This window comes from Gracilinanus agilis, chromosome 2 (assembly GCF_016433145.1).
Source record: "Gracilinanus agilis isolate LMUSP501 chromosome 2, AgileGrace, whole genome shotgun sequence".
In the NCBI taxonomy this organism is placed as follows: Eukaryota; Metazoa; Chordata; class Mammalia; order Didelphimorphia; family Didelphidae; genus Gracilinanus; species Gracilinanus agilis.
The window spans coordinates 478,668,391-478,681,830 of NC_058131.1; the positions used below are offsets into that span (position 1 = coordinate 478,668,391).

Consider the following 13,440-nt stretch of genomic DNA (forward strand, 5'->3'; position numbering starts at 1 on the left):
AAAATGAAGAAGTTGGACTAGACAACTTCACAGTCCCTCCTAGATCTAAGTCCTGGATTTTTTCCTTCCACATTCTCCCCCTCCCCCATCCCCAATTTTTTTTCTTATCTATCTGTCTATCTGCCTGTCTGTCTCTCTCTTTTCCAGTTACCTGTTTTGACAATTGTTTCTTTGTGACATTTTAGGATTCAGATTTTCTCCTTCCCTCTCCTTTACCCCTCCCAATGTGGTAAATAGTTTGATATAGGTTATATAGGGTTTTCATGCAATATATATGATCAACTGTGATAGACTTAGCTACTCTCGGCAATACAATGATTCAGGACAGTTCTGAGGGACTAATGACAAAGAATGCTATACATCTCCAGAGAAAGAATGGTTGGAGTTGGAATGCAAATGGAAGCATGAGATTTTTCATTTGTTTATTTAGGGATTTTTATTTTATATGATTACTTTCTTTCGTTCTCTCTTTTTTTAAAACCCTTACCTTCCATCTTGGAGTCAATACTGTGTGTTGGCTACAAGGCAGAAGAGTGGTAAGGGCTAGGCAATGGGGGTTAAGTGACTTGCCCAAGGTCACACAGCTGGGAAGTGTCTGAGTCAAGATTTGAGCCTAGGACCTCCCTGTCTCTAGGCCTGGCTCTCAATCCACTGAGCTACCCAGCTGCCCCCATGATTACTTTCTTTAAAAAAATGAACAGTATGTAAATAAATGTTTTGCATGATGATACATGTATAACTCAGATCAAATTACTTGCCAGCTCTGGGAGGGGGAGGAAAGGGAGGAAGGGAGACAGTTTTGATCATGTAATTTTGGAAAACTTATGTGGAAATTTATTACATAAAAAAGTTTCTATAAAAATATTTCCATATTGCTCATGTTGTGCTAGAAGACATATATCACACATAAAATAAAAAACTCATAGAGGAAATAATGTGGAAGATGCCATGGTTTGATCTACAATCAAACTCCAATAATGCTGGGCTGTGGATAGGATTTTTCATCATGAGTTCTCTTGTGGTTATCTTGGAAGCTTGCTTTGCTGATAATGGTTTAGTCCTTCACAGTTGATCATCATATAATATTTCTGTTACACTGTGTTTTTCTCCTGGTTTCCACTCACTTCATTTTTCATCAGTTCATATAGCTTGTCCTGTTCATCATTTCTTATGATGCAATAGTATTCCTTTACAACCATACAATAATTTGTTCAGCCATTCCCCAAGTGATGGACGATACCTCAGTTTCCAATTCTTTGCCACCATAAAAAAAAAGTTGCTAAAAATGTTTTATATAAGTATGTCCCTTTTCCTTATCTCTGTTCTCTTTGGGATTCAGACCCAGTAGTAGTATTGTAGGGTCAAAGAGTATTTTCATATTCTTTCAGCCTTTTACTTTTTTCTGAAATCTTGCTTTCTTCTGAAGATACTATATCGCAGTCCCTAATACTCAGGACTAAGAAGGAGAATTGGTATATTCCTTGGTTACCATTTTTAGACCCACCATCACTTAGCATTATCATGTCCTCATAAAGTTATACATACTATATAGGTATTTGTTACTGTCATCTGTCTACCTCTGAGTCATGCTTTCTTTTGCAGTAAGACCAGTCCTTGGATTGTAGTCTTTCTTGGACCTAGCCTACCTCCTTGGAGATACTTGGCTTCCACTACCTAAAACTTTTAAGTCTCCCCTCAGACCTTGCCTCTCCCCACTCCCACCATCCTCAAAGCAACTTATTTCTTTCAAATGACATGATTCCTCGTTATAACAACATTTGGAGGTAAAGAGAGACTGAAGGCACTTGGGAACCTGTTGCAGGGATGCCCAAAAAAGATACCAAGAACCTAAACAAGAGCAGCAGCAGTGAGAAAGGGGGAAAGAAGCAGACAAATGCCAGTTGTGGTGGACATTGAATCAATAAGGTTTAATAGTTGATTTGGTATATGGATTGGAGAATCAGGAGGAGTCAGAGAAACTCCTGATGCTCTGAGCCTGAGAGATCAGGAGAATAGTAGTGCCATTATCAGAAATAGGGAGAGGAACTGGTTTGGCAAGAGTAGGCGATAAATTCAGTATTGGAATTCACGAGTTTCAAGGACCTGGAAAATGTCTGGCAGGCATTTGGAAAGGCTGAAACTTAGGTAAGAGGTCAGACCTGAAGAAGCAAGTTTAGGAATCATTCTTATAAAGATTATAACTGAAGTTGTAGGAGTTAATGAGTTCACTACAGAAAAGAGGGCTGGGGACAGAACCTCAGGCAACTCTTACATTGAAGGAGTAGGAAATGGAAAAGTATCATCAAAGGAGTCAGAATTATCCAAAGATGATGATGAATATCATAGAAACCCAGTGGGGGAGAGCATTTGAGAAAAGAGGAGAAGAATTAACTCAGTGAGATGCTACAGAAAAGTCAAAGAGTATGAGAATTAAGAAGAGACCTTTGAATTTTATCATTAGGAAGGCATCTGTGACCATACAGAAAGTAGAGTGGTATAGGCAGAATCCAGATTCTAAAAGGTTAAGAAATCAGTGGATGGACGTCAAAGAACATATGTAGATTTTTTTTTCAAGAAGTTTGGCAATGAAGGGATGAAGAAGATTGTAATAATAGCTGGAAGAAGGGTAGCAAGGTTGAAAGAAAAGCTTGTATTTAGTGAGGATGAGATTTTAATTATGTTACATTTGTGGGCAGAAGGAAAGGATCCAATAGAGAGAAAATTATTGAAAATAAGCACTTGAGAAAGCAGGTAGAATTTAGTGGGGCAGGGTCCTAGAGGAGGCAAATAGGGATTGAATAAGTGTCTCACCAGATGAAGAAGTTAGTCCTGGAAAGGAGGAAGGTTACTTCTTCCTCAAAAGCAGAGAAAAGAAAGGTAGGTCAAGGTAGAAATGATTTTTGAGGTATGAGAAATGGGACATTGAGGGAGCTTACATTGTATTGCTCTTAATAAGGTTGGAATCAAGATCATCATTTGAGAACAGATGGAGTTGCATTAGGGCAGTGATGGCAAACATTTTAGAGACTAAGTGACCAAACTACAACCTCACATCGCGTGTGAGCTGCCCCCTTACCCTGGGGGTGGGGGAGGGGGAGAGGAGGGAGAGCTCCCATTGGGCTGCTGCTGGGTAGAGGAGCAGGTGAAGTGAAAAATATCCTCAGAATGGGGTGGAGGGGCGGGGGGAAGGAGCAGGCCCCTACAGCTTGTGTGCCATAGGTTTCACCAGCATGGCACTAGAGGCTTGAGAGTGTCAAAGACTGAGGGCCACCACTATGGAGAATGCGAAGATTTTTCTTTTGCTTTTGAATTATGAACTTCCTGTAAAGGATATGCTTATTTTCATTTTAACTGTAAAAAGGCTGATTCTGGAGTTAATGATTGATTTCCTGCTAAAGAACATTAGGATATGAATCTTTACTTATGATATTTGTAGGTATTAAAATAAATCAATCACAAACACATACTTTTAGTTTGTTTCAAATCTGTGAAAAGATATCAGGATAATATAACATGTTTGAACAACCCCAATTTGAAAAAAATTTGAATAAAAAAATTTTACTTTAAGTGTTTATCAAGCATGTTCAAACATGATTTTTTAAAAGGCCTTTTTTTCTCTTAGACTTCCAAGTCTGAATTACACAGCAAATATTGAGGGATCAGGTTTTTTCTGACAGAATATAAGAAGACAGCATTATTGATTAGCACTTTTCATTAATATTAATAAACATTCATCTGAAAGTGTTTTCAAGCAGTGTCATTATATATTAGCTGCTTTAAGAATACCTACTCTTGACTTTTCAGATATCCCCATGATAATAAGTATCAAATTTAGATATAATTTGGGTCTTCTGGCACCAAATATGGTTACCCTTACTACTGTGCCATAATGCTATTCCTATGCTGCACCATCACTTTTTTTGACTAATGGCAATCCCCAAACCTCCCCTCCAAATGGATAAACAGCTTTTAGTACTCCAAAATAAAATCCACTTTTAGTACTCCAAAACAAAATGAGCTTTCAGTTTGTTTTATAGCAGGGGTTGGCAACGTATGACTCTCGAGCCTTATCTGGCTCTTTTGAGGGCCAGATATGGCTCTTTCTGCAGGAGCCATAAAGTCAATTTTTTTTCAGGCACTATTACAGGAGCGCACACTGTGAGCACTGTAAGGCTCTCACGAAATTACATTTTAAAAGATGTGGCGTTTATGGCTCTCACGGCCAAAAAGGTTGCCGACCCCTGTTTTATAGTAACCGTTTCTCAATGAACAAGGTTTTTAAAAAGTGCCTTCTATGTTCTAGGCAGTATAAGATGGGGATCAAAGTCGTAAATGAAATAATAGTCCATGCCCTCAAGGAATTTATATTCTATAGAGGAGAAATGACACGTACACAAATAAAATACCTCAAAATATAAAATTCATAAAATGTCATTGTGGGGTTAGAGAATAGGCACTGGCATACAGGGGCAATTAGGAAAGATTCATCTAGGACAGGGGTCGGCAACCTTTTTGGCCATGAGAGCCATAAACAACACATTTTTTAAAATGTAATTTCGTGAGAGCCGTACAGTGCTCACAGTAAGCTCCTGTAACAGCACCTGAAAAAAAATTGACTTTATGGCTCCTGCAGAAAGAACCATATCTGGCCCTCGAAAGAGTCAGATATGGCTCGAGAGCCATATGTTGCTGACCCCTGATCTAGGAGGGTGTTTTGCTGAATTTTAAAGGAAATTAGGGATTTTAAGAGGTGGATGTGAGGAAAAAGTGTATTCCAGGAGTGAGGGAGAGTCTATACAAAAGGCTGCATGATGTCAGATGAAATGTATGAAGAACAATGAAAAGAGAAAGGGAGAGGAAGGGAACAGTCATCTATTAAGTACTCACTATGTGCCAGACACACTATTAAGCATTCTATGAATATCTCATTTGATCTGCACAAAACCTTGGAAGGTAAAGCGCTATTATTATCCCCATTTTGTAGTTAAGGAAACTGAAGCAGATGGGTTGTGATTTAGCCATGGACTCACTTAGTAAAGGGCTGAGGTTGGATTTGAACTTGAGTCTTCTGATTCTAGGCTCAGTGGTGTATCTGCTATGCCACTTAATGTGCCTCCACTAATCAGTCTGGCTGGATTGTAGAGTCCATGAAGAGGAATAAAGTAGAATAAGACTGGAAAGGTTAGCTAGAACCAGATTGTGAAAGATCTCTAAGTGCTGAAGGAGTATCTTCCTAGAGATACTATTTTTGAAAAAAAGACTCAGGGTGATTCTCAGATATTGATAATAGAAATGTATCCTCACCCATATTGTTGGATGACTAATCAAAACCAGGTATATCTTTGCATATAGAAAGTCTTACAAGTCTGAAATGCCTTTATTAGGCTGAGAGAGAAATTTATATACTTGTGAGGGTAGTAATTTTTGTTTTTCCTTCCATTTGTCCTCTTTTGAACCAGTCTTTGTCTGCCTTGTTCATTTCTGGTTATACTGTCCTTCGGTCAGTAACTTTCCAGGTTACTTTATGATGCCAACAGGGTAAAAAGAACATGAGGTTAGCTGACTCATGTTTAGCTATTAAACATACTCTTACTGTCTATGGTGTGCAGAGGAGAGAGTTTAGCTAAAGCATGATACCTACTTTCATAAAATTTATAGTCTAGTAAGGGAATGGAGTATGACATACCGAATAACTATAATGCTCTGCAGCTTATGTTACGATATTAATTTAATAAGGAGTAGATAGGTTAAAGAAGGGTAAGTTAAGCACTGATTCTTCAATTGTGAGCTTTTTAAAATTTTTTAATACATTTATTAATATTCATTTTTAACACGGTTACATGATTCATGCTCCTACTTTCCCCTTCACCTCCCGCACTCCCCCCCCACCCATGGCCGATGCACATTTCCACTGGTTTTAATGTGAGCTTTTTTTGAAAACCTTTTTCCAAGAAATTTACTGGTTTTTTAAATGATAATCATAGAGTAGAGTAATATAGAGAGGTCATGTTGTACAGTAGATAAGAGAGCTGGCTGTGCAGTCAGGAAAATGTGGATTCACGTCTCACCTCTGACACTGGCCATCGGAGCTGGGACAAATGATTTCATCTCTTAGAGCTCCAAGCACATTGTGAGGCAATAACTAGAGATCAGGGGCCTGTCCTCACTGATGAAGGGAGTCTCTTCCCTGAGAGGGGACTGCACCAGAGAAATCCTGTCTGATACCTCCAAAAAGTACACGTGAAATTTGAATCATATTATGTCTTTCTTCCATCTGAGGCAGCCGACACACAGCTATTGAGAAGCTTTGTTCAAAGCCCCTGGCTGTGTTTGGAGTAGAGTCAGTTGCTGCTGGTGCTTATTTCCCAGTTATAGTGGTACATGACATGGGGGGGAGGGAAGGAGGAAGGAATTTGATATATTTATGTTCATTTTACCTACAGCAAATTATGTTTCTAATTACTTTTTTCACTTGTGTGTATATTATATGTAGTGATTGTTAGTATTTTTGTAGTACTTTAAGGTAGATGTTTTTCTTATGATGTATCAGTAACAATATCTGCTCTTCTACTTTGGAACTGATACTATTGTTTCTAAGACAGAAAGTAAGGAGTTTAAAAGAAAAAAGATGTAATTTGGACTAGTCCTGGAACAAACTAAAGCCACTTGACTCTTAATAGGAATCAGACCCATAATCTTATTATTAGCACTCTCCTTTTAACAGCAAATATAACTTAGTCACTGACTTTTATATGCTCCGGTGGCTGAGGGTTTAAGATTTTTAGAACTATCAAATTGCGAATTTGTTTATGACTCAGTGGTATTAGCTGTAAAAACCTAGAAGTAGCCTATAAAATCATTCAGAGGATTTTAGGGTTGAAAGGGACTTTAGAAAAATTCATTGTCAGCACTTTCATTTTGTAGCTACTGCAATCTTAGAGAGAAAATGACTAGCCCTTAGTTGTACATGACTTCCGTGAACAAAAACATGATTTTTTTTAATACTAAATTTTTATTTGGGTCCAAGAAATTGACAATTTACTCTTCTCTAAGTGATATTTTAACCTGATATTTACATTTGTATACAATGCTTTTAGCCCCTTAAAAAAATTTTTTTTTACTATGTCCACAACATAATTTGGAATTATTGAAGAAGCTTGACCTTATGTGTGATGGGAAGGAAATGAATATATAGTATAAGTTTCTTTTGTAATGCTTTTTATCAACTTTCATGAAGCTAGTTTTGCCTTAAAGTATAATTCCAGAGAGTCAACTTGCCAGAGTGAGTTAAAACTATTTTAGGGCCAGTCAGCTAGTCCAACTAGTTGCAATTCTGTTGTTTTCCTGGTAATTTTCAGGGAATTCTTATTATGATAAGTAATGTCTTTAAAGTGGCTGCCATTTGAATGCCACAGCAAAATGTTCAATGTCAGGCTTATTTCTTTGTCTTATCAACCTGAAAAGAACAGTTTTCTGCTTTTAAGAAGTCTCTATCCTTAGTTTCCTGAGTATTTACTAATAAGATTTGAGGGGAGAGGCGATGAAAGAAAATTGGTGATTTCAGTAGCAAAATGATATTTTGATGTCGACTCATGACACCTTTGCTTGAAATACTTATTTAGACTTTCTTCTTTTTCCAACAGCAACAATGGTATGGTTGGTGAACATGGCAGAAGGAGACCCAGAAGCTCAAAGGAGAGTTTCTAAAAATTCTAACTACAATGCACAAAGTAGGAGAAACTTTTGTTTGCATGTTCATTTTTTCTAGCTTTCTAGTTAAATTGTCATCTTAGGGCAGAACAATGCACCAATATTGAGAAAAATTCAAGTTGAATATATAACCACAGAATCTTTTCCACCTTTTTAAATCTTCAAAAAAGAAGAGGAATGTATCATGGGAGGGAGGTAAATGACTTAGGGAAAATCTATGGGAATAATCTTAGGAAATTCTAAGTCAGGATTCAAGTGCCTGGAGAAAGCATTTCTGCTCACATATATCTGGGTCCTAAGTCTTTGTTCCTTAGGAAACAAGATTGCTAAGGGAGAAAGTGCTGACATCAGGCTAGAATTAGAAGTAAGGGTGAAGATGATAGCCTGAATATCTTGTTGCTTTGTGCTAGTTAAAGAGAATAACGGGATCTTACTTGTAGTAATTTTCCTGTATGTATCTTGAGATCCCTTCACATTATAGTAAAATAGTCTTTGCCCTCTAGATTCACTTATTATACTGAAGAGGTCACTATGGGAAAAGGATAATGAAAAGAAAAAGGCAATGGAATTCAAGTGTAGTTTTTGAAGTAAACCCCTCTTCTCTGTACACCACACCGCTAATCCAGTGGCAAAGATAATTGGGGAACCATCTTCTTAAAGGAACCTTGGATACTGTCTTATTACAAAATTGATTATTACTATTTTCATCTTTACTTGTATTTCCACCCTCTACAAGGAAATACCTCTTATTTATACTGAATATTAAGTGATGCATGTTGGTGATTTACTTGGTTGCTCTTAAGCAACATTTTCCCTAGTATAGACATTTCTGGATCGCTAAGGGAAGTGATGTAATGCTCAGATATAAGGATATGATCTAATCTAATGGGGAAAAAATTGTTTTCCTTATCAGGAAAAATCTGATACAGGCTGTAAATAGAGTTATCTTCTAGAATACCTACCATGTAGCTATTTTTTAATCACTTTGACCTATATAAAAAGTTCCAAACATTATAATGTGATAAACATTTCAAAAATATACTATGAAGTAACCATTAAACTGATTTTTACCATATACATGTTAATGCCCATAAAATAATTATGATTCATTCTCCCATCTAGAGCTGCCCATAATTATAAAAATTATTTAAAATCAGCTTTTGTAGTTACTTGACCCCCATAAAGCATTTTTCACCATGAGTCAGTGACCATTTTCAAACCTGACCTAATCATTCTGTGGAATCAGACTTACAAAGAGCAGAGGAGCTCAAGAGAAAGGAAATGGGCAAAAAAAGAAAGATAAGAGACCGCTCATGCCTGTTGCCTTGTTGGGGTGCTTGTGTATAGTTCTGGAAGCTTAAAAAAAAAACCCACACATGGAGCTATTTTTTTTTCCTCTTTTCCTGTCTGTGGTCATTAATTAAGTTTACTAGTATCACTGATAAAGTGGCAAAAAAAAAAGTTCCCTTTTTAAAAATTATCCCATGAAAATGGCCTATTATCCATAGGCAGTCTCTATAAGAGGGTTTAATAAAAGTCATAGGAATATCAATGTTTCCCATTATTCATTCATTTATGTACAATGCATGATGCTCCAGGATACTGGGGTCCTCATCACTGGGGGCCATATAGATATAAAATTATCCTTGCTCTCTGCCCTCATGGAATTCATAACTAAATTCATAATTTAATCTAATCTAAACATATTATTTGCATTTTCTCCTTAACAGTTTCTTTTAGTTTCCTGGATCTATTCAATCTTTAATTTAGGTCAGGTGAGCTACTTCTGCTTCTTTAGAATTATTGATTAGTAGGTTAGGCAGTATAGAAAGAAACTTGAACCGATGAATGGGAAATGTGTTGATAAATATAAAAATTTTAAAAACCTCCTTTATCTACAAATTGTGTTTTAAAAGTTAACAAGAAATTGTCTTTCTGGGGGCAGCTGGGTAGCTCAGTGGATTGAGAGTCAGGCCTAGAGACTGGAGGTCCTAGGTTCAAATCTGGCCTCAGACACTTCCCAACTGTGTGACCCTGGGCAAGTCACTTGACCCCCATTGCCCACCCTTACCACTCTTCCACCTAGGAGCCAATCAATACACAGAAGTTAAGGGTTTAAAAAAATAAAAAAAAAATAAATTGTCTTTCTCATACTGAAGCCTAAGCTTAGATGCCAGTTTAGAACAAAAATTGTTGACTCTTACTACGTAGTTGTCATCACTGACCTGAAGAAGCATCAGAGATATTAAAGCTCTAATTATTGGCAACTGTTTTTCCCTAAAGCTCCATCAAACCAGAACTCCAGCAATGTTACTGACAGTGATGATGGTGGTTTCAGTGAAGAGTGGGAAGCTCAGAGGGACCGTAATCTGGGGCACCACCATTCTACACCAGCATCTAGAGCAGCTGTGCAAGAGATTCCTGCAGGAGTTTCTACTCTGTCTGAGGATCCTGAGGAAAGTATGTATCTGCCCCCTTAATTGGGGAAGTTGTAAGTCTCAAACAGGACACTTGGCAATGCCTCCAAAGGAATCATTTAAATAAGAGTAATAATGTAGCTGCCCAGATATTGGGCCTGTTTTTCTGAAAAAGCTAAAGAGGCTTGGCCAATGATGCAGGCTGTTTCTGAATAATAGTTTGCTGTTTGTTTTTTTAAATAAATCTTGACCTTCTGTCTTAGAATCAATACTAGGTTTCAGATCTAAGACAGAAGAGCAGTAAAAGGTAATTGGGGTAAAGTGACCTGTCCAGGATCACACAAGTTGTCTGAGCCATATTTGAACCCAGGACCTCCCACCTCCAGACCTGGCTCTTTATTCACTGAGCCACCTGGCAGCCCCATAGTTTACTGTTAAGTAACTACCTGTAATAGTAGCTTAGTGCTTTTCACATTGCTGATCTGATAAATTAGCCAAACTCTGCCCTTTACCCTCAGATGTATATTAAATTAGTTTTTACAAGTGTGGTGTTAATTAACAATTGTTTTAGAAGAGAGAGAATTTTGCTATTTGCCCTTTTTGTTGCTTGTGGCTGCAGTTTGTTCATTGATATATTTCTTTTCTATCAGTCTTTGGATTTATATCACTCTTTGATATTTTTATGGCTTTTAGATAAAGATATTCCATTAGTTTTAAGGAAAACAAATTTAAAATATCAGAAATGCAAATAGCTATGTGTATAGCATTCACCATCTCTTTGTGAGTTTAAGTTTGCAAACTCAGCATTAAAGAAATTTTATCTTTTTTATACTTCACTGGTATTTTGCTCTCTGCAGTCACCAGAGTCAATTCAATAATAATTAATTGCTTGCTACATGCCAGGTACTATCACTACCAAAAAAGGAAACAGTTTTTGCCCTCAAGAAAGAGGGGAAAACTTTGTATACAGATAAGTAAATATAAAATATATAGAATGCATTTAAGATATATGATGTTTGTAAAAATAGTAAATTATATAAAGTACCTTTGCTGGGGGTTGAGGGGAATCATATTCTGGTAATTTCTTTGGTCAGTCCAGATTTCTTAATCTTCTTTTTTTAAAAATCCATTTTGTTTCTACTTTTTGTATCAGGGTTCACCAATGAGTTATTATACTCTTTCCTACCTTTTATTCTTCCTAATTTTGATATTGAAATAATTTCTTTCAGAAAAGGAATTTGGTAGTGCCTTCTGTCTCAGTGTTTAAGAAAAATTTTTGGAGAATCTTTTTTAATGTTTGATAGAATTCATTTGTAAATCCAGTGAACCTAGAGGTTTGTTTTGTCTTTTAGTCTTGTTCATTCGTAACTTACTTGATTTCTTTTTTCTTATATTAGATCGATGATAATCTCTATTTCTTATTTTATTGGTTTAGATATTTTATGTTTTAGTAAATATTTTTCAGATTTTTTGAAGTCAATTTTATGGGCATATAGTTATTTATAGTAGATTCTGATGATTCTCTATTCTTAGAAATTTAACTTTTAATTTTTTATTTTGGTCATATGATTTTTTTGTTGACTAGTAGTTTTCTATTTTACTAACTTTTTTCAAAAATAGCTCTTTTATTAGCTCTGTAATCTCTTTTGAAATTTCTTATTTTTCTAATTTTCAGAATTCTTTAATTATATTCATTATATTCATTTTAGAGTTCTTAATTTGTTTTCTTAATTTCAATTTCTAATTGAATTCTGAGTTATTTTATCACTTTTTTTCTGTTATTACAAAATTTCAGAGAAATTAATTCACTTTGAGGACTGCTTTAATTGTGTCCCATAAGCTTTGGTATATTGTACCATCAACTTTAGGTTCAGCATTCATTGTTCTTATTTGATCTTTCATAATATCATTACTTTGTTTCTATGTAGGTCTGTATAATTTGTTCATCTTTCCTTTATTCATTACTATTTTATTTTGTTACAATCTTTAAAAGTATGTTTATTATTTCTGCCATTTTTTCATTTGCTTATAATTCCTTTGTGCCCTGGTATAAGATCAGTTCTCATAAAGGTTCCGAAGGATTTTGAGGAACATATATTCTTTAATATTCTCATTTAAAAGTCACCACAATTCAATTAGATCTGTGTATTTACAATAAATTATTCAGTTCTATTGTTTTCTTCTTGTTTATCTTTTTGTTGGATTTATCCATGTCTTAAGAGGAAAATAAACTTCATGCTATTGTGTTTTCACTAGGGCAGTGATGGGCAAACTTTTTAAAGAGGGGGCCAAAGGAAAGGAAATGCTCATCTGTCAGTCTGTTTCTAAGGCAACTCTTTCGAAGTATCATTGTATTGTATCCTACTCATTGTATTCGCCAGATTAGGAATAATGTCCTGGGGCTGGATAGAACATTTCAGGGCCCCCCCCCTTCCCAATCTGGTGGGCAGGCCATAGTTTGCCCATCACTGCACTAGTGTATTTTTTTAGTTTGCCTAGCCTTTGTTTTTGTTTTTTTTGTTTTTTTTTTCCAAACATTCATTAATATTTATTTTTAACATGGTTACATGATTCATGCTCCTCCTTTCCCCCTTCGCCCCCCACACTCCCCCCACCCATGGCCGATGCACATTTCCACTAGTTTTGTCATGTGTCCTTGATCAAGACCAATTTCCAAATTGTTGGTAGTTGCATTGGTGTGGTAGTTTCGAGTCCACACCCTCAATCATGTCCACCCCAACCCATGTGTTCAAGCAGTTGTTTTTCTTATATGTTTCCTCTCCTGCAGTCCTTCCTCTGAATGTGGGCAGCGTCTTTACCATAAATCCCTCAGAATTGTCCTGGGTCATTGTATTGCTGCTGGTACAGAGGTCCATTACATTCAATTTTACCACAGTGTATCAGTCTCTGTGTACAATGTTCTTCTGGCTCTGCTCCTTTCGCTCTGCATCTGTTTCCAGAGGTCTCTCCAGTTCGCCTGGAACTCCTCCAGTTTATTATTCCTTTTAGCACAATAGCATTCCATCACCCACATATACCACAGTTTGTTCAGCCATTCCCCAATTGAAGAACATCCCCTCCTTTTCCAATTTGTTGCCACCACAAAAAGCGCAGCTATAACTGTTTTCGTACAAGTCTGTTTATCTATGATCTCTTTGGGGTACAAACCCAACAATGGTATGGCTGGATCAAAGGGCAGGCATTCTTTTATAGCCCTTTGAGCACGATTCCAAATTGCCAGCCAGAATGGCTGGATCAGTTCACAGCTCCACCAGCAATGCCTTAATGTCCCAATTTTGCCACATCCCCTCCA

The 13,440-nt window shown here is 36.6% G+C and overlaps 1 protein-coding gene across 1 annotated transcript in view; it reads left to right on the forward strand.

The window, feature by feature from the left end:
- The window catches only part of PSEN1 (presenilin 1), a 72,232-nt gene that overhangs the window by 41,363 nt on the left and 17,429 nt on the right, over positions 1-13,440 (forward strand). The window contains exons 8-9 of the mRNA XM_044664930.1: positions 7,644-7,730; positions 9,994-10,170. Coding sequence (XP_044520865.1) covers positions 7,644-7,730; positions 9,994-10,170 — 264 coding nt within the window. The remainder of the gene's footprint in view (positions 1-7,643; positions 7,731-9,993; positions 10,171-13,440) is intronic.